The sequence below is a fragment of the Bubalus bubalis genome, chromosome 5 (genome assembly GCF_019923935.1).
Source record: "Bubalus bubalis isolate 160015118507 breed Murrah chromosome 5, NDDB_SH_1, whole genome shotgun sequence".
Taxonomy (NCBI): Eukaryota; Metazoa; Chordata; class Mammalia; order Artiodactyla; family Bovidae; genus Bubalus; species Bubalus bubalis.
The window spans coordinates 42568220-42590820 of NC_059161.1; the positions used below are offsets into that span (position 1 = coordinate 42568220).

Sequence of the window (22601 nt, forward strand, 5' to 3'; positions counted from 1 at the left end):
AGTCAATGATGATATACCTGTGGGGCTCATAACACCATGTGTAATTCTGCCTTCTACAGAAACCAAAGAGACCAAACTGGACTTGAAACATAAGCCCAAACTTTTATAGAAGTGTTGAGACCAGACAAATTGTAATTTAAAACCTATGCATGATACTAAATACTGGCCTTTTGTAGCCAACCATGGTTGTCTGTGTAATTGGCATTTCCAGACAAAATTTTGTTAGGAATGCTCTTTACCAGGTGCTCTCGTATACACCACTGTTAAGTGCAATATACTCCTTGTGGAGTCTGTCTATGAAGATACCAGCAAGGTGATTTATGTTAGGCCTTACTGAAGAATGTCCAAACTCACACTGCTATAGAATGAGAACCAGGTACAGGTCAACATATAGCTGTCTAATGTAACTATTTAAACTTATATATGATATTCAGTGGGATCCCAATAAGAATTTCCATTTTTTTATACAAGAAGTTGGAAAACTAGAGAAGGACTAATAGAACAGGATCTCTTTTCTTCTCTGCATCTCACCCTTGTTTATGTAAGCCTCTGTTGCAATGTCACTTTCTTGTATCAGGCCCATTAGTACTGTTGATAGAAATTCTCAGTATTTCTGAAATAGCTCAGAGTTCTTTTTCAGGTGCATGTATGTGAGCATAGTCACTCAGTCATGTCTAACTCTTTGTGACCCCATGGACTGTAGCCCACCAGGCGGCTGTCTCCATGAAATTTTCCAGGCAAGAACATTGGAGTGGGTTTCTAATTCATACTCCAGGGGATCTTGCTAAACCCAGGGATCAAACACACGTCTCTTTACCACTATGCCATCTGGAAAACCCCTTTGTTTTAGGTACTGCTTTATGATAATGATTTTTCAAAGAGGGTTTTTTCTCTCTAGCGCATAGGCAAATGACTGCCCCTGATTGCTTATCACCCTAAAAAAGCCCTTCTCCATTTGCTCAGTGCTGCTCCATTGACTCCAGCAATGAGGGCCCTGTGGGATCTATGTTCTGCCTCTGTGGAGTGTAAGAACAATCTTGAAGGATAGAACTATATTCCTGTCTATTAAGTCCATGTTGTGGGGTGCATGTTTGAATTTTCATAAATTTCTATATTGAAATGCTAACCCCAATGTAATGATATTAGGAGGCAGGATCTTTTGGAGGTGATTAGTTTTAGATGAGGTCATGAGAGATAAGTCCTTCGAGCAATTAGAGCCTTTCTAAGAGAGAGCTTGCTTTCAATTTATCTCTTTACCAAGTAAGGATACAAGGAAAGGATGGCTGTCTGAAAACCAGGAAGAGGTATCCCACCAGATACTGAATCTGCCATTTTTTGGTCTTGGACTTCACAGCATCCAGAATTGTGAGAAATACATTTCTGTTGTTTAAACCACTCATTCTCCTGTTGTTGGTTAGTGCTTGCTGCTACTGCTAAGTCGCTTCAGTCGTGTCCGGCTCTGTGCGACCCCATAGACGGCAGCCCGCCAGGCTCCTCCATCCCTGGGATTCTCCAGGCAAGAACACTGGAGTGGGTTGCCATTTCCTTCTCCTATGCATGAAAGTGGAAAATGAAGATGAAAGTGAAGCCGCTTAGTCGTGTCCGACTCCTCTTCGCGACCCCATGGACTGCAGCCTACCAGGCTCCTCCAGCCATGGTATTTTCCAGGCAAGAGTACTGGAGTGGGGTGCCATCGCCTTCTCCATGGTTAGTGCTTAGTCATGTCCAATTCTTTTGTGATCGCATGGATGTAGCCCTCCAGGCTCCTCTGTCCATGGGATTTTCCTAGAATACTAAAGTGGGTGTAGAATACTGGAGTGGTTGCCATTTCCTCCTCCAGGGGATCTTCCCAACCCAGGAATCAAACCCACATTTACTGCTTGGCAGGCAGATTCTTTACCATTGAGCCACCTGGGAAGCCCACCCATTTTCTGGTCCATAAACCAGCCCAAACTAACTGAAATAGCCATAGAAACTTCCTGATTGGGGATCTTAACTAGAAAATAGCATCTTCCCACTAGAGATAAGCATCCTGCCATGACCTTTCTGGGAATCACATTGATTGTTGTCTAACACCTCTTCTCTGTGCTGTGCTCAGACTGAGTGGTGCAGAGGACTATTTTCTTTTCTCTAAAATATTTATATTCATATTTAGTATTGATTCCTAACAACATCAAATATGATTTTACTTAATCTTGAGAGAATAAGTCTTTGCTATGCTACTTATTAACATTTTTCACATTATTATTACTTAGCATGGAACCTTCTGTATGGCAGACAGCTCTCACTGTAATATGGAAGTATAATGGTAATTCGTTTATTTTGGAAAGACATTTTTGTCCTCGTCACCACTTTCATTTGATTTGCCCAGAGATCCATTAGTTGTATTTCTTAACAATGACTAACTGAACATTTTGTCTGATATGAGTAATGATCCTCTGGCGACATTGTCTCAGTGGCAGATTTTCTTATAAAATATATTCTAACTGAGCTTGAGTCCTTGGAAATTAATATATGACACTTTAAATCTCAGTCACTGGTTCTCAACACTGGCAGTATATTCAGTTCAGTTCAGTTTAGTCACTCAGTTTTGTCCGACTCTTTGCGACCCCATGAATTGCAGCACACCAGGCCTCCCTGTCCATCACCAACTCCTGGAGTCCACCCAAACTCATGTCCATTGAGTCGGTGATGCCATCCGGCCATCTCATCCTCTGTCATCCCCTTCTCCTCCTGGCCCCAATCCCTCCCAGCATCAGGGTCTTTTCCAATGAATCAACTTTCGCATCAGGTGGCCAAAGTATTGGAGTTTCAGCTTCAGCATCAGTCCTTCCAATGAATGCTCAGCACTGATCTCCTTTAGGATGGACTGGTTGGATCTCCTTGCAGTCCAAGGGACTCTCAAGAGTCTTCTCCAACACCACAGTTCAAAAGCATCAATTCTTCGGTGCTTAGCTTTCTTCACAGTCCAACTCTCACAGTACATTAAGGGGTTAAAAAATACTGATTTGAATACTGGACCACACCTTCAGAGATTTGGATATAATTAGTCTGTATTCAAGACCTGGCATCAACATTAAAAAAAAAAAAAAAAGCTTCAAGGAAGTTTTGATGTACTGCCAGAATTGAGAAGCCCTTTTTAATCCTCCTGCTTGCTTGTGCAGTAATAATCATCGTTAAGTTGATCTATAATAATGTGGACCTCTGCTTCTCCTGTTAACTAGCATCTCTCTTTTTCATGGAGCCAGATTTGTTACCACAACTCTAGCACCATCTTATTGTTCTGCCCATATTACTTTAGTATATCATTTGTGGATTCACTGATTCACAATACTCCTTCCTTGTTATCAGCATGCTTTCATCTGGGCTATATATACTGATAATGCTTACCTAATTCCAAAAGCCAGTGTACACACCGATAAGCAATAAGGATTGTCTAACATATACCTATCCAACCAGTTCATTCTGAAGGAGATCAGCCCTGGGATTTCTTTGGAAGGAATGATGCTGAAGCTGAAACTCCAGTACTTTGGCCACCTCATGCGAAGAGTTGACTCATTGGAAAAGACTCTGATGCTGGGAGGGATTGGGGGCAGGAGGAGAAGGGGATGACAGAGGATGAGATAGCTGGATGGCATCACTGACTCGATGGATGTGAGTTTGAGTGAACTCCAGGAGTTGGTGATGGACAGGGAGGCCTGGCATGCTGGGATTCATGGGGTCGCAAAGAGTTGGACACGACTGAGTGACTGAACTGAACTGAACTGAACATATACAAACTGATTCTCCAGGGGTGTCAATATAGGAAGTTATAGAATTTAGCTAGGAATTTTTGCTTTTCCCAATTAGGCTTTTTGTTTTTCAGAATATATAACATGTTCACCAGTGTTCACAGAAATTCTTCAGTGCTTCCTCTGGGGAGATACATTTATCATTATAGCTTTAACTTCTATTATATGGATAAGTTCTCTTTTATATCATTTTCAATTACTCCTTAATCACTATGACTCTTCATTGGAAACCCGTAATAATTGACAAAATGGTCACAATCCTGGAAATGTGTACTTCGTAATATATTTCATAACATTGGATTTTAGGGCTAGTCTTATGGGCCTTAAGCTTCCATATTTATTATTTAGGTTTTCTTCTCTAAGCTAGCCATCTGCTTTTTATATATATCTTATATCATTGACATCTTTGTTCAGTATCACTTGTCATTCTTGGCAAGAAAAATTGGAGTTGTGCCAACTTGGCTAGTTTCTTGAATCTCAGATGTTTCAAATCATATATATATCATGTGTGTCTTATGCTACCTTAGCCAGGGTATTATCATAATAATCATTATCCTGAGGGAATTTGAACTCCCCTGTGGTAATTCACAAACTCTCCTGGGAATGTTCAAAGGGAGCCATGGACTGGTCTTCTAGAATAGTATGTGAGTCTGTACCTTTTCCTTCATCTCTACCTCACTAGAACATCTCCTTTCTCTGACAACAGCAAAATATGAAAAGTTCAGGGAAATGGGGCATGTGAATTAAGGTATGAGTATTCAATGTCCTTACCTCTTCGTTTTGTGCTGGTGCCACACGGAAGGTAGTGATACTTGTTGCTGATGCTCTTGTGTCCCTACCAACCCTGCCAAGACCAGATACTAAGAGAGCCGAAGGCTACACCCAGAATAAATTCACCCCCTACCCAGGTGGCTCAGAGGTAAAGAATCCACCTGCCAAGCAGGAGATGCAAGTGTGATCCCTGGGTCAGGAAGATCCCCAGAGAAGGAAATGCAACCCACTCCATTGTTCTTGCCTGGGAAATCCCTTGGACAGAGGAGCCTGGTGGGCTACAGTCCATGGGGTCACAAAGAGTCAGATACGACTTAGTGACTAAAACAACAACTCTGCAATCCAGTTAAATTATTTTTCACTACTACAAAAAGCACCAGAACCAGTGTAACTATGCTGTGCACTCTTAGTATTGTAGTTTTTTCAGTTTTCACTTGTTCTTACATTCATTTCAGACTTTAACTCTGGGGGAGATTGGTGGGACAAATTCCCGAGAGAAATTTACAATGTTGTTATATTACATAGAACTGCCCACCTCCTTTTAAAAACTCATTCTATTTAAACTAGTTTTGTGCCTCCACTGTCTTTCCTTAGAAAGCTATTTTCCAGAGAGGTGTGGGACTCTCATCTCTGCACCCTACTAGAAGTCATACTTCACCGATTCTCCAGACATTTTAGGGTTTTAGTGTCAACATATTAATAGCTTGACTTGTGATAGGACCCCAAATACACACTCCCCTCATCAAAAAGCCTTTGCCATTCTTACAAATCCTCCCTTTCGACCAAGCATCTTGTTATGGAAAAATAGAGAACTGAATAGTTCTTTTATATTACTGTAAGATTGCATTCCCAGGATGCAGATATTTTCAGTTGACCATCAGACAGTTATTTAGTATCTACCATGTACTAGGCACTGTGTTAAGCAGTGGGACTAGAGCAGGGGGCAAGACAGATAGTATTTGCCTATAATCTCGTGGGTAAGTAAACTTGAAACAAAGGAAATTGGTACATGATCAAAAGAGGAATTACAGGGACTTCTATGGGAAGCTAATCTAGCAGAGGATATCAAGGAAAATTTGTTTTCTAAAGAAGTTTTAGACTTACGTTTAGAGACTTATAGGGGTCAGGAGAGCAGAGGAAGAGTTTTTCAAACAGAGAAACACTAGGGCCTAAAGATGACTTGAGAAAGTATTTGTTGCATTACAGATGTGGTTCTCAGCCCTGGCTGAACCTTAAAATCACTTGGATCCCTTCTGAAAATACAAATGCCTAGACTTCACCTCACAAAAGTGATTCAAAATCTCCAAAGGTGTGGCTCTAACAACAGTATTTAAAAAGCTCCACACACAATTCCATTGGGTTGGCCAAAAAATTCGTTTGAGTTTTTCCATAAGATGGCACAAAAACCCAAATGAACTTTTCGGCCAACCCAATAATATGAAGCTGGAATTGAGAACCATTGTATTGAGGTCATAAAATGAAACCATATGGATGGAGCAAAGAAAGTAAGGAGAATGGTAAGTCATGGGGCCAGAAAGGGTAGATCGCAGCTGGTCCTATTGAGAGCCCTTTTGTGAGTAAAAGGACTTAGTACTCATCTCTCAGTACAGTTCAGTTCAGTTCAGTCTCTCAGTCGTGTCTGACTCTTTGCGACCCCATGAATTGCAGCATGCCAGGCCTCCCTGTCCATCACCAACTCTCGGAGAACTCATGTCCATCGAGTTGGTGATGCCTTCCAGCCATCTCATCCTCTGTTGTCCTCTTCCCCTCCTGCCCTCAATCCCTGACAGCATTAGGGCCTTTTCCAATGAGTCAACTCTTCATATGAGGTGGCCAAAGTACTGGAGTTTCAGCTTTAGCATCAGTCCTTCCAAAGAACACCCAGGGCTGATCTCCTTCAGAATGGACTGGTTGGATCTCCTTGCAGTCCAAGGGACTCTCAAGAGTCTTCTCCAACACCACAGTTCAAAAGCATCAATTCTTTGGTACTCGGCTTTCTTTATAGTCCAACTCTCACATCCATACATGACCACTGGAAAAACCATAGCCTTGACTAGACGATCCTTTGTTGGCAAAGTAATGTCTCTGCTTTTTAATATGCTGTCTAGGTTGGTCATAACTTTCCTTCCAAGGAGTAAGCATCTTTTAATTTCATGGCTGCAATCACCATCTGCAGTGATTTTGAAGCCCCCCAAAATAAAGTCTGACACTGTTTCCACTGTTTCCCCATCTATTTCCCATGAAGTGATGGGACCGGATGCCATGATCTTAGTTTTCTGAATGTTCAGCTTTAAGCCAACTTTTTCACTCTCCTCTTTCACTTTCATCAAGAGGCTTTTTAGTTCCTCTTCACTTTCTGCCATAAGGGTGGTGTCATCTGCATATCTGAGGTTATTGATATTTCTCCTGGCAATCTTGATTCCAGCTTGTGCTTCTTCCAGCCCAGCGTTTCTCATGATGTACTCTGCATATGTTAAATAAGCAGAGTGACAATATACAGCTTTGATGTACTCCTTTTCCTATTTGGAACCAGTCTGTTGTTCCATGTCCAGTTCTAATTGTTGCTTCCTGACCTGCATATAGGTTTCTCAAGAGGCAGGTCAGGTGGTCTGGTATTCCCATCTCTTTCAGAATTTTCCACAGTTTATTGTGATCCACACAGTCAAAGGCTTTGGCAGAGTCAATAAAGCAGAAATAGATGTTTTTCTGCACCTCTCTTGCTTTTTCCATGATCCAGCAGATGTTGGCAATTTGATCTTTGGTTCCTCTGCCTTTTCGAAAACCAGCTTGAACATCAGGAAGTTCACAGTTCACGTATTGCTGAAGCCTGGCTTGGAGAATTTTGAGCATTACCTTACTAGCATATGAGGTGAGTGCCATTGTGCAGTAGTTTGAGCATTCTTTGGCATTGCCTTTCTTTGGGACTGGAATGAAAACTGACCTTTTCCAGTCCTGTGGCCACTGCTGAGTTTTCCAAATTTGCTGGCATATTGAGGGCAGCACTTTCACTGCATCATCTTTCAGGATTTGAAATAGCTCAACTGGAATTCCATCACCTCCACTAGCTTTGTTCGCAGTGATGCTTCCTAAGGCCCACTTGACTTCACATTCCAGGATGTCTGGCTCTAGGTGAGTGATCACACCATCATGATTATCTGGGTTGTGAAGATCTTTTTTTACAGTTCTTCTGTGTATTCTTGCCACCTCTTCTTAATATCTTCTGCTTCTGTTAGGTCCATACAATTTCTGTCCTTTATCGAGCCCATCTTTGCATGAAATGTTCCCTTGGTATCTCTAATTTTCTTGAAGAGATCTCTAGTCTTTCCCATTCTGTTGTTTTCCTCTACTTCTTTGCACTGATCACTGAAGAAGGCTTTCTTATCTCTCCTTGCTATTCTTTGGGACTCTGCATTCAGATGTTTATATCTTTCCTTTTCTCCTTTGTTTTTCACGTCTTTTCTTTACACAGCTATTTGTAAGGCCTCTCCAGACAGCCATTTTGCTTTTTTGCATTTCTTTTCCATGGGGATGGTCTTGATCCCTGTCTCCCGTACAATGTCACGAACCTCCATCCATAGTTCATCAGGCACTCTATCTATCAGATCTAGGCTCTTAAATCTATTTCTCACTTCTACTGTATAATCATAAGGGATTTGATTTAGGTCATACCTGAATGGTCTAGTGGTTTTCCTACTTTCTTCAATTAAATCTGAATTTGGCTATAAGGAGTTCATGATCTGAGCCACAGTCAGCTCCCAGTCTTGTTTTTGTGACTGTATACAGCTTTTCCATCTTTGGCTGCAAAGAATATAATCAATCTGATTTCGGTGTTGACCATCTGGTGATGTCCATGTGTAGAGTCTTCTCTTGTGTTTTTGGAAGCGGTGTTTGCTATGACCAGTGTGCTCTCTTGGCAAAGCTCTATTAACCTTTGCCCTACTTCATTACATATTCCAAGGCCAAATTTGCCTGTTACTCCAGGTGTTTCTTGACTTCCTACTTTTGCATTCCAATCCCCTATAATGAAAAGGACATCTTTGGGGGTGTTAGTTCTCAAAGGTCTTGTACTCATCTCTAAGGCCAATAAAAGTGAAAGTTGCTCAGTTGTGTCTGACTGTTTGCAACCCCATGGACTATACTGTCCATGGAATTCTCCAGGCCAGAATACTGGAGTGGGTAGTCTTTCCCTTCTCCAGGCCATCTTCCCAACCCAGGGATCGAACCCAGGTATCCCACATTGCAGATGGATTCTTTACAGCTGAGCCACAAGGGAAGCCCACAAGGCCAATGGGAGCCATTTAATAGAAGGAGGGATAAGACCACAGGGCTGCTTTGTAGAGACTTGATTGAATGAGATAAAGTTGTTGCCAAGAGAATGTTATCAAAGAGAGATTGTAATAGACTAGGATTAGAATGTTGGCAGTAGAAAAAGAGAGATGCATAGTGACTGGTAGTAATATCAAATGCTGTGTAAAGGTCATACAAGAAAATTATCCTTTAGATTTGAGACATGAAAACTACTGGAGACCTGGAGGGTTTCTGTAGATGCCCATACTGGCAGATCATTATGCTGAGTATTCAGCTCAAGTTTTATATTTGGATCTGAGGTTCTCAGCTATCTTTAGACACAAATGAAGCTATACACAAATAAACAAAGAAAAAAATTCTACTCGTCAAAGATTGCTTTTCCTTTCTACAAGAAAGGCCAAAGTCAACAAGTGAGACACTCAAAACGAAACGAAAACAAGATGTGTTATTGTGACAAAACCATTTCATTTGTTCCCATTTCAGAACCATGTATACTGGGAACAATAGTTGTCACTTATTGATTCTGGTGTGACAAAGTAATACTCATTGAAACTTGATATTCTATGCCTGCTGCTGCTGCCAAGTCGCTTCAGTGGTGTCCGACTCTGTGCAACCCCAGAGATGGCAGCCCACCAGGCTCCCCCGTCCCTGGGATTCTCCAGGCAAGAACACTGGAGTGGGCTGCCATTTCCTTCTCCAATGCATGAAAGTGAAAAGTGAAAGTGAAGTCGCTCAGTCGTGTCTGACTCCTAGCGACCCCACGTACTGCAGCCCACCAGGCTCCTCCGTCCATGGGATTTTCCAGGCAAGAGTACTGGAGTGGGGTGCCGTTGCCTTCTCCAACCTTAAATAGTACCTTTTCCTATCTCATTTTTCTCAGCTGGATTTCTGCCCCTTGTGCTTTCTTTGATTTCTCTACTCCAAACAGAGCAGTGAACATTATTGATGGCCACTATAGTATACTTTCATGAGGCATCTCAGAAGTTATAGCATGACTTTAAAAGTAGACAACCTTTTCAGAGACCCAACTATCCCTCCCTTCCTTCACTTCCAAAGGGGAAGATTTCCATTTTGTTTGATTGAATCCAGCAAAAAGAGGAACTTTTTCAAGCTCAAGTGTACATGGACATTGTAACCAGTTAATATATCCAGTATCACTGCCTAGTATCAATAGTATCAGTACTTAAGTCCAAGTCTTAATACGACTTCATTCCAAACCTTTTTGGTGATTGTGCACTTTGGAGCCCTATATATTCATATATCCACTTCAAAATCTAAGAGAATTCTGCTGATAAAACTTAATCGTTTCTTCCTCTTTCATTTTTCAAAAATATAATTGTATAAACCATCAGAACTAGTAATACAGTATTATGAGTACATACATACAAAAAATCATGAGCAGAACAGGTGATGAAGCTGTAATATTCACATCAACTTCAGTGGTTCAAGAGGATGAGGATTACTAGTTACTTATTTTCCCAAGGCTCCTTATAACCCATTCCTCTAATAAATCCCCAATTTAGACCTAGATTAGACCTCTGAGTTAGGTCAATAGGGATTATTGTAATAATATAAACATTCTTGACATCTCTTCCATGGTATCTGTGGAAGCAGAACACGTTTTTTTCCAAATGATTAATAGGGTTTAACCAGTTGGTGATACAGACATTGTTTCCTAATCCCCACATTTTAGAAAGGCCTCTAGAACAGGTCAGGAAGATCTCCTGGAGAAGGAAATGGCAACCCACTCCAATATTCTTGCATGCAAAATCCCATGAACAGAGGAGCCTGGTGGGCTACAGTCCATGGGGTCCCAAAGAGTCGGACACAACTGAGCGACGTCACTAGAACAGGCACTTATTTTGGAACAATTTCAATTTAGCTTTACCTAGTCAATCTAGTATTTCAATTTGCCATCTGTTATGCCTTTTATTTTCCAAAATCACGTTATCTGTGAACACTAGTAGTTCTAGGTAACTCATATTACCTAACTGCTTATCTATTTAGTGTTGAAAAGTTCCTCTTTAAATGAATAAATCTTCAATGGGCAGAAAAATCCTTTATTATTATCCTCATCAGTGAATGTTATATGATAATTGGAAGCAGTAACACTGACTTAGCCAGTGTAACCCATGGAAAACCATAACATTCCAGCAAGCAGTCTGATGACTCTTGAAGGCAAGATAGAGGGCATTTGCTCAGTGATTATGTTAATACACGGAATTTTAAAAACTTCTGTATTCCTTTTTACTGTTACTCTTGGACAGACATTTAGCAATAGCAGTTAGAATGGAAAGCTACATTCTAACTATATGAATACCTAAGGCATTAATCTCTCCTCACATAGTCCTTCTAGAGCATTGTTGAAATTGTCTTGTCAGTGAACATTCGATGTGCCAAATCACTAACACATACACCTCAGTCTCTCCACAAGGAGAACCTCTTTGGTTATGTCCTGAGTTGATTCTTCAGTATGTTTTCACACATCTCAGATCAAAGCCAGGAGATCTTGGAATTTCTTAAAATGTTACAGTATAATATCTAATAGGCATCTCAGGGGAAAGAATGAAGAAAACCTGAGGAAGAAAATTGTCCAAACAATAATACAAAATAGGGGCTTCCCTGATGGCTCAGTGGTGAAGATCCTGCCTGCCAGAGAGCAAATAAGCACATGCTCCACAACTACTGAGCTTGTATTTTAGAGCCCAGGAGCTGCAACTTCTAATGCCCATGTGCTCTGCACTCTGTGCTCTGCAACAAGAGAAGCCCACAATGAGAAGCCCGCACACCAATGACTAGAGAGCAGCCCCTGCTTGCCGCAACTAGAGAAAAGCCTGTGCAGCAATGAAAACCCAGCACAGCCAAGAAATAAATAAATAAATTCTTTAAAAAATAATACAAGATAGTTTCTCAAAGATAAATGGGCTGGAATCTGGAGATTGAAATATGAGTAAGTGCCTAACATACTTGAATAAAAAATGCACCTAAAACTATTGTTATGAAATTTCAGTTTAGCCAAGATGAAGAAAAATCTTAAAGCCTTCTAGAGAAATAAAACAGATGACTAAGGCTGCAGAATCAGATCATGATCAGATTTTTCATTGATTATACTGTATACCAGAAAATGTAAGTTATGCCTTCAATTTTATTGTTTAAAGAAAATTATTTGCAACCTAGGGAAATGGATAGAATCATCATTGATGATAGCTGTTTTTATTATTATATTTAAAAATTTTCATCTGTATTGCATTATTTAAAAGATGGAAGCATACTACTTTTACAAAACTAAAAAAAGCCGTTTAAAATTGATCATATATCTACTTCACACACACACACACACACACACACACAAATCTCTAAGTTCCCAGAACAGAAATTGTGCAGGTCACATTTTGCTGCAACAATGCTATGAGATTATATGTTAAAAATAAAAGAATGAAACAATGGGTATGTATATGTAAAAAGATGAATTTATATTCCTACCTCACACCTAAACAAAAATAACTCAAAATAGAGAATAGATCTAAGTGTAAGAGCTACAACTGTAAAATATTTAGAAGAAAATGTAAGAGAAAATCTTTTTCACTTTTGGTTTCGGCAACATTTTCTTAGATACAGCCCCCAAAACACAGTCAACAAAAGAAAAGAAAAATTAGATTTGATCGATACTAAACATTTTTGCTTTTCATAAAGACACAATTAAGGAAAAGAAAAAAAAGTCAATGTGCTGGGAGAAAATATTTACAAATCATATATTGTATACTCAATAACTATAAATATATAAAATACACCTAGATAAATTATTAAGAAATATTTAAGGTATACATGAAAAAAACTTTACTGAAGATTCAAGTAAATGAGAGAATAAAACATGTTCCTGATGATAAGAATTTAAATGATGTCTTCATAAACTAGTCTATAAATTTAGTATTTGTTGTTGTTGTTGTTTAGTTGCTAAGTCATGTGTGACTTTTTGTGACCCTGTGGACTGCAGCACACCAGTCTTCCCTGTCCTTCACTATTTCCCAGAGTTTGCTCAAACTCATGTCCATTGAGTTGGTGAAGCCATCCAATCATCTCATCCTCTGTTACCCCCTTCTCCTCCTGCCTTCCATCTTTCCCAGCATCAGGGTCTTTGCCAGTGAGTCACTTCTTTGCACCAGGTATCCAAAGTATTGGAACTTCAGTTTCAGCATCAGTCCTTACAATGTATATTCAGGGTTGATTTCCTTTAGAATTAACTGCTTTGATCTCCTTGCTGTCTAAGGAACTCTTTTCCAGCACTGCAGTTCGAAAGCATCAATACTTCAGTGCTCAGTCTTCTTTATGGTCCAGCTCTCACATCCATACATGACTACGGGAAAAACCATAGCTTTGACTATACGGACCTTTGTTGGCAAAGTGATGTTTCTGCTTTTTAATATGCTGTCTAGGTTTGTCATAGCTTTTCTTCCAAAAAGCAAGTGTCTTTTAATTTCATGGCTGCAATCACTGTCCTGAGTGATTTGGAGCACAAGAAAAGAAAGTCTGTCACTGTTTTCATTTTTTTTCCCCATCTATTTGCCATGAAGTGATGGAACTGGATGCCATGATCTTAGTTTTTTGAATGTTGAGTTTTAAGCCAACGTTTTCACTCTCCTCTTTCATGTTCATCAAGACGCTCTTGAGTTCCTCTTCACTTTCTGCCATTAGGGTGGTATACAATTTAGTATAATTCGAATCAAATGCCAAAAGAAATTCTAGGAGAAATTTAACAAGTACAATTCAAAATTTTTCTGAAAGTGGGGACTTCCCTGGTGGTCCAGAGGTTAAGACTCCACACTTCCACTACAGAGGGCACGATCCTGGGTGTGGAAACTAAGATCTCACATGCAGCACAGTGTGACCAAAACAAAAAAATTAATCTGTAATGGCCCATACAGAAAAAAATATATAAAAAAGAGTGGATAAACGTATAAGTAATTACTTTCCTGTATACCTGAAACTAATGCAACATTGTAAATAAACTATACTCCAATAAAATAAATAAAAAAATAAAGTTGTTTTGAAAAGCGTAAACAAGTAAAATTAGTCAATACATTTTTGAAAAAGAGGAACCACTGGATCAGATCAGATCAGATCAGTCTCTCAGTCGTGTCCGACTCTTTGCGACCCCATGAATCGCAGCACGCCAGGCCTCCCTGTCCATCACCAACTCCCGGAGTTCACTCAGACTCACATACATCGAGTCAGTGAGGCCATCCAGCCATCTCATCCTCTGTCATCCCCTTCTCCTCTTGCCCCCAATCCCTCCCAGCATCAGAGTCTTTTCCAATGAGTCAACTCTTCACATGAGGTGGCCAAAGTACTGGAGTTTCAGCTTCAGCATCATTCCTTCCAAAGAAATCCCAGGGCTGATCTCCTTCAAAATGGACTGGTTGGATCTCCTTCAAAATGGACTGTTTGGATCTCCTTGCAGTCCAAGGGACTCTCAAGAGTCTTCTCCAACACCACAGTTCAAAAGCATCAATTCTTTGGCGCTCAGCCTTCTTCACAGTCCAACTCTCACATCCATACATGACCACAGGAAAAACCATAGCCTTGACTAGACGATCCTTTGTTGGCAAAGTAATGTCTCTGCTTTTGAATATGCTATCTAGGTTGGTCATAACTTTCCTTCCAAGGAGTAAGTGTCTTTTAATTTCATGGCTGCAGTCACCATCTGCAGTGATTTTGGAGCCCAGAAAAATAAAGTCTGACAGTTTCCACTGTTTCCCCATCTATTTCCCATGAAGTGATGGGACCGGATGCCATGATCTTCGTTTTCTGAATGTTGAGCTTTAAGCCAACTTTTTCACCCTCCACTTTCACTTTCATCAGGAGGCTTTTGAGCTCCTCTTCACTTTCTACCATAAGGGTGGTGTCATCTGCATATCTGAGGTTATTGATATTTCTCCTGGCAATCTTGATTCCAGCTTGTGTTTATTCCAGCCCAGCATTTCTCATGAAGTACTCTGCATATAAGTTAAATAAACAGGGTGACAATATACAGCCTTGATGTACTCGTTTTCCTATTTGGAACCAGTCTGTTGTTCCATGTCCAGTTCTAACTGTTGCTTCCTAACCTGCATACAAATTTCTCAAGAGGCAGATCAGGTGGTCTGGTATTCCTATCTCTTTCAGAATTTTCCACAGTTTATTGTGATCCACACAGTCAAAGGCTTTGGCATAGTCAATAAAGCAGAAATAGATGTTTTTCTGGAACTGTCTTGCTTTTTCCATGATCCAGCGGATGTTGGCAGTTTGATCTCTGGTTCCTCTGCCTTTTCGAAAACCAGCTTGAACATCATGAAGTTCACGGTTCACATATTGCTGAAGCCTGGCTTGGAGAATTTTGAGCATTACTTTACTAGCATGTGAGATGAGTGCAATTGTGCAGTAGTTTGAGCATTCTTTGGCATTGCCAACCACTGGATAGATTCACTTAATTAGATATAGAAAAGCTCTGTGCTATTAATATATAGCTGAGCCATCTATAATAGACTAAAGGTGTGATAGCTTCTTTACTGCTGTGATATACTAAGATAATACTGACTATTTTTGCTGTATGTAAAGGATCCGCTTGCCAAAGCAAGAGATGTGAGTTTGATCCCTGGGTTGGAAAGATCCCCTGGAGTAGGAAATGGCAACCCACTCTAGTATTTTTGCCTCCATGGGCAGAGGAGCCTGGCAGGGTACAGTCCATGGGATTGGAAAGAGTTGGACATGACTGAGAAAGCATGCAGTTTTGCTTGAGCCAAATGATGCTGCTGAAGCGGCCATCTGTCAAAGGTATTGATACTGCTGCTAGTGCTTGCTGGTAGAGTCCCATGACAGATGATACCCACAATCAAGAGAGCCCGTAACTTATTTTACTTAGCACAATATCCTCTAAGTCTATTAATGTTGCTGCAAATGGCAAGATTTCATTCTTTTTATGGCCGAGTAATATTCCATTGTATATATGTACCACATATTTTTTATCCATTTATTTGTTGATGGACAGTTATGTTGCTTCCATATCTCGGCTGCTGTAAATAATGCTGCAGTGAACATAGGGGTCATATATATTTTCAATTAATGTTTTTGTTTTCTTCAAATAAACACAAAGAAGTTGAGTTACTGGTTTGAAGTAATATAATTTGAAAGTCAACTATACTTCAATTTAAAAAGAGAAAGAAAGAAAACTGGCCTTGCACAAAAGATTCTCTCACTTTCTAGCAAGAGCCACAGGTGACTGCATTCACTCTCACCATTTTATCTACTCATTGCTTCTCTCTCTTTTACAGCAGCCCCATCTTTCTAGGACTTGGCAGCTAGGACTGCTATAGTAAGCCTGCCCACCCTTCTACCAGCCCATTGTCCTTGAATCACACTTATGCACCTTGATAATATTTTCACACAAGAGGTGTTCTTCTCTTGCAGTCTCTTCCATCCTGATAGTCCTGTCTCATCTGGAGTGGTCCATCTGAAGTGGGCCTGAATTCTAGCAAGAACTTAGTTTAGGCTCAAACCATGACCTTTACATGAAACAAGTTTAATTTTCGTCCCATGAATCATTTGACAATCTCCTGTCTCAGTTCAGTTCAGTTGCTCAGTCATGTCCGACTCTTTGCGACCCCATGAACTGCAGCATGCCAAGCCTCCCTGTCCATCACCAACTCCCGGAGTCCACCCAAACCCATGTCCATTGAGTTGGTGATGCCACCCAACCATCCCATCCTCTGTTGTCCCCTTCTCCTCCTGCCCTCAATCTTTCCCAGTATCAGGGGCTTTTCAAATGAGTCAGCTCTTTGCATGAGGTGGCCAAAGTATTGGAGTTTCAGCTTCAAAATCAGTCCTACCAATGAACACCCAGGACTGATCTCCTTTAGGATGGACTGGTTGGATCTCCTTGAAGTCCAAGAGACTCTCAAGAGTCGTCTCTAGCACCACAGTTCAGAAGCATCAATTCTTTGGCACTCAGCTTTCTTTATAGTCCAACTCTCACATCCATACATGATCACTGGAAAAACCATAGCCTTGACTAGACAGACCTTTGTTGCCAAAGTAATATCTCTGCTTTTGAATATGCTATCTAGGTTGGTCATAACTTCCTTCCAAGGAGTAAGTGTCTTTTAATTTTATGGCTGCATTCACGATCTGCAGTGATTTTAGAGCCCAGAAAAATAAAGTCAGCCACTATTTCCACTGTTTCCCCATCTATTTTCCATGAAGTGATAGGACTGGATGCCATGAACTTAGTGTCCTAAATGTTGAGCTTTAAGCCAACTTTTTCACTCTCCTTTTTCACTTTCAAAAAGAGGCTCTTCAGTTCCTCTTCACTTTCTGCCATAAGGGTGGTGTCATAAGGGTGCATGTCTGAGGTTGTTGATATTTCTCCTGGTAATCTTCATTCCAGCTTGTGCTTCTTCCAGCCCAGCATTTCTCATGATGTACTCGGCATAAAAGTTAAATAAGCAGGGTGACAATATACAGCTTTGATGTACTCCTTTTCCTCTTTGGAACCAGTCTGTTTTTCCATGTCCAATTCTAACTGTTGATTCCTGACCTGCATGCAGGTTTCTCAAGAGGCAGGTCAGGTGGTCTGGTATTCCCATCTCTTTCAGAATTTTCCACAGTTTATTGTGATCCACGTAGTCAAAGGCTTTGGCATAGTCAATAAAGCAGAAATAGATGTTTTTCTGGAACTCTCTGTCTATATACATCTATTTCCAACATAAGTCTATGTCATTACCTTAAATATAATTTGGTTTTTGGAGCTAAGTGAAATATGGACACTGCTTCTGAAAAACATTAAGAACTGAAATTACAGTGCAATTTTAACCTTCTTAGGACCATATTCTTACTTTACGAGTTTAGCAACTGTCTTACTAGATCACCAGTTTATCTCTGGAGACATAGCAGGAATCAGTAAAACAGCTGACTGAACAACAGTTAACAACAAAACAGTTTCAAATTCACACAGTAAGATTGCTCTATATTAATTTATTTTATTAAGATACCCCCTCACCAGAGAAACAAAAGGGATTAGGGGTGACTTAGAGACCAAGAAAAGAAACCCAATGACATACAAGTAAAATAGAGATTAAAATTAGGATAAAATTGATCTGTGAAGCACATTTACAGACATACATAGGAAACAGCATCTTTACAAGAGCAGGAGATAGATTTCAAATTTAGATACAAATGTGTAGGTTGAGCCAGTGATGAAACTTAATTATCTATAGAAGCATCTTTTTGAGTAAAGTTTTAAAGCACTATCTTGATTTAAATATTTTAAAAAGTAATGCACACACATACAGCAGAGCACGATAGGGTAAATAGTGACAAAATTTCCACATCTTCCTTCTATCTATCCAGAGATAGAATACACCGATATGGAAGTGCTAATAACACTGTTTTGGTTGAAAAGACCAGGAAATGGTTTTATTTTTTCTTGTAACTCTTCTACCGTACTCTATCCGTCTCTATTCACTGATCCGATCCTCTCCTAAATCGTTGTCTCCCTTATTGACTTCTAAGTCTGATTTCATGAACTTCCATCTCTTTTGGTTACTAAAATGAATTCACCATTATTTTTAATACTGAATCCTGTTTATTTAAGATCTTCAACCTTATTATTTATTCCTTGATCCCAAGGGCAGGCAAGATTCTTGGGTTTAGGGCCAACACATTATAACTTGGTGGTGATACCAGTGATTCTGGGACCAGATTCCATGAATTTGTATCCTGTTCCGCCACTTGAAAATTATGGGCCCACTGGCAGGTCACACCTCTTGCCTCAGTCCTCATTTTCTGAGCAGGGATAATAGAAGTACTTACTGTGTAGGACTGCTGTGAGGATTAAATGAGCTTTTCATGTGAAGCACTCAGAGCATAACTAAGATGTTATTAAAGCTATCTAAGTGTTAGCCATTTTTACTATTATTGGAGTGAATAATGGGGTTTCTGTCTCTCACAGCTCTCCTTGTCTCCTCTGTCTTTATTTTTATATTTAAAATAGTATTTATTTTATTTTTGGCTGCCTTGCATCTTCATCGCTGTGTGAGCTTTCTCTAGTTGTGGCAAGTAGAGGCGACTCTCTAGTTGTGGCGTGCAGGCTTTCATTGTAGTGGCTCCATTGTTGTGGAGAACAGGCTCTGGGGCGCGTGGGCTCGGTAGTTAACGCTCCTGGGCCCTAGAGCACCGGCCCAATAGTTGCGGCACAAGGGCTTAGTCCTCCACTGCATGTGGGATCTTCCCAGACCAGGGATCGAACCCATGTCTCCTGCATTGGCAGGCGGACTCTTTACCACTAAGCCACCAGGGAAGCTTCTCTGAGGTTGTGGTGGTGAACTGGGAAAATAGTTTTCTCTTTTGTCTGCCCACAGCATGACCTCTTGTCCTCTTTCTGGTGGTCATTCACTTCTGACCTAGTTTGCTGGGAAGGATTTCCACAGTAATGAAGAAGAATAATGGGCTATTGTAGCAGGCCAGTCAGGAGGTGAAGGTGGATGGGGAAAATAGTGTGATGAGTCAAAACTTTCTTCCTTTTGAATTAGTGTTGAAGGTCATTTTGGGGGGCACACAAGGCTAAGCAGGAATAGGACTCTGACAAGAAAAAGCTAAAAACAGTTTTCAACCAAACTGCCCTTTTCTCTTCCATCTACCCACACAATTGTATTGTTTGTTTCCCCCCCAAGAGATTTCGGTTACATTAATATACTCATAAAATATCACTTACCACACGGTGCCACTTGACACTGGACTGTAGAATGTGGAGATTACTTACTAGTCAAAGAGAAGAGAGAGACTCATTAAAATGTATTTGTCAATGTATGGTAAAAACCACTACAATACTGTAAAGTAATTAGCCTCCAATTAAAATAAACAAATTAATTTTAAAGAGAGAGAGAATGAACTCTTACCACCTGTTGGAACATATCCCCAAATCTAAAGCTTTGTATAACCTTAATGGCAAAGCCCAATAAAGATAGTACATGAAGACACACACAGACACACACACACACACACACAGGAAAACTTCAGACAAATTCATCACAGATTTTACTGAACGCTTAACTAAAGATTAGCCAAAGAGCCATATTAAAAGTATAATCAAGTGGTATTTATTTCAAACATACAAGAATGGTGATATTAAAGAGAACATAAAATATAATTCTCGACTTTAATTATTAAAAAATTACATGATAATTTTTATTAAGGCAAAATTCTGATAAAATTTTAAATCAATTCTTGATAACAATTCTTTAATAAAATAGATGTGTGTCATTCTCTTAAAGTGATGTATAAACACAAAAGCCAGAGCCAGGTGTAATAGAGAGATAATTAGAAGCATTCTCAATTAAAGAACAAGACAAAGATGACCATTATTACTACTATCATTTGCCATTTCTGGACATTCCATCCAGTATTACTGAAAAATAGAAAGAAATAAGTATATTAAAATTGGAAAGAAAAAGACTGTATTATCTTTTAATTCTTTATCTCATGGGAAAGTATACGAGTGCCTTTTAAATGTGTCTATATCAGAATGATTTAACTAGCATTGTAGTTATGGATGACTGAAGTGTTTGGTAAAATACTCTAATAAAACTTTTAGAACGTAATATGTTTTGTTTGCTTCTTTAAGGGGGTAGCCCTTTGATCATTACTTTCATTTCTTCTAATTGTTCTATTTAAATGTTCTAGGTCTTCTGTGCTTCTTTTTAAAAAATAATGTCTTTATTTTAGAATAATTTTAGATTTACAGAAAAGTTGAAAAAATAGCATAGAGTTTTCATGTACCCCTCACCTTATTTCCCCTAATGTTATCATCTTACATAACCATGGCACATCTGTAAAAACTGAAAAGTTAATAAAAGTACAACTTTATTAACTAAACTGTAGACTTTGTCTACTAAAGTCCTTTTTCTGTCCCAGGATTCAATTCAGGACCCCATATTGCATTTAAGTCATTTCTCCTTCATTTCCTCTATTTTGTGATTATTTTGTAATCTTTCCTTGTTCATGAATTTGACTATTTTGGAAGGGTACCTGGTCAGATGTTTTGGAATGCCCCTCAAGTTTGCATTTATCTGATATTTTATTAACATTTCATTGGAGATATAGGTTGTTTTTCTTTTTTTTTTTTAGAAAATATCACAGAAGTGAAGTGTTCTTCTTATCAGAAAGTATCAGATTTTGAGTTTATTTACTAGTTGTACTGTTTTTCCTTTATCAAATTCAAGGATGCAGCTTCATCTTTATGTATGCCTTCTTTCCTCCATCTTCCTTGGATTTACTGTGAGGTTCTTTTTCTAACTTCTTGTGGATTCTTGATTCACTTATTTCCATCCTTCCTAGTTTATAATTCTAAGTATGTAAAGCTTTGGATTTTTCTCTGCATGCTCTTTCAGCTATATGTTATAGATTCTAATATGTAGGGCTATCAAGATTCTGTAACTTCTGTATTAATTTTCTCTTTAACCTAAGAGTTGTTTAAATAGAATATCTTGTATGGCAAATGATAGGAATTTTTTGTTTCCTAAATTTATTACTAACTTATAATTTTTTTTTGCATTGTGATAGAGAATATTTCTGCTGTTTCTACATTTTGGAATTTATACAGAAATTTCTAGCTTAACATATGGTTATCTTTTATGAGTATTCCTTTTTGTGGGCACTAGGGAAAAAAAGACACATTCTTTGCATTCAGGGCTAGAGACTGAAGTTTCTCTCTCTCGTCCACACACGTATATACACACTTACCTTTGTCTTCAACATAGCCTAAATTCTTACTTGCTTTAATAATCCTTGAGGACATGCCAACAGAGGTGACTTAAAGCCTTCTGCTACTAATGCTGTAAAAGAGTATTTTGTATTAGTACATAAACCAGTATGTGTTCCTAGAGCTTTGTTTTGCTTTATAAATTTTGATACTACTATGTTACATGGTATTTCAGTTCAGTTCAGTTGCTCAGTTGTGTCCGACTCTTTGTGACCCCATGAACTGCAGCACGCCAGGTTTCCCTGTCCATCACCAACTCCCAGAGTCCACCCAAACCCATGTCCATTGAGTCAGTGATGCAATGCAACCATCTCATCCTCTGTCGTCCCTTTCTCCTCCTGCCCTCAATCTTTCCCAGCATCAGGGTCCTCTCAAATGAGTCAGCTCTTTGCATCAGGCGGCCACAGTATTGGAATTTCAGCTTCAACATCAGTCTTACCAATGAACACCCAGGACTGATCTCCTTTAGGATGGACTGGTTGGATCTCCTTGCAGTCCAAGAGACTCTCAAGACTCTTCTCCAACACCACAGTCCAAAAGCATCAATTCTTCAGTGCTCAGCTTTCTTTATAGTCCAACTCTCACATCCATACATGACCACTGGAAAAACCATAGCCTTGACTAGACGGACTTTTGTTGACAAAGTAATGTCTCTGCTTTTGAATATGCTGTCTAGACTGGTCATAACTTTCCAAGGAGTAAGCATCTTTTAATTTCATGGTTACAATCACCATCTGCAGTGATTTTGGAGCCCAAAAAAATAAAGTCAGCCACTGTTTCCACTGTTTCCCCATCTATTTGCCATGAAGTCATGGGACCGGATGCCATGATCTTAGTCTTCTGAATGTTGAGCTTTAAGCCAACTTTTTCCCTCTCCTCTTTGACTTTCATCAAGAAGCTCTTTAGTTCTTCTTCACTTTCTGCCATAAAGGTGGTGTCAT

General features: G+C 39.5%; 1 protein-coding gene across 1 annotated transcript in view; it reads right to left on the reverse strand.

Moving 5' to 3' along the window:
- The window catches only part of MROH9 (maestro heat like repeat family member 9), a 103666-nt gene extending 81856 nt beyond the window's left edge, over positions 1–21810 (reverse strand). Inside the window, exons 1-2 of the mRNA XM_025285960.3 lie at positions 21642–21810; positions 19615–19661 (exon numbers count right to left, since the gene is read on the reverse strand). Of these exons, the coding sequence (XP_025141745.3) occupies positions 19615–19661; positions 21642–21696 (102 nt within the window). The 5' untranslated portion in view covers positions 21697–21810. The remainder of the gene's footprint in view (positions 1–19614; positions 19662–21641) is intronic.
- Positions 21811–22601: the final 791 nt, after the last annotated feature.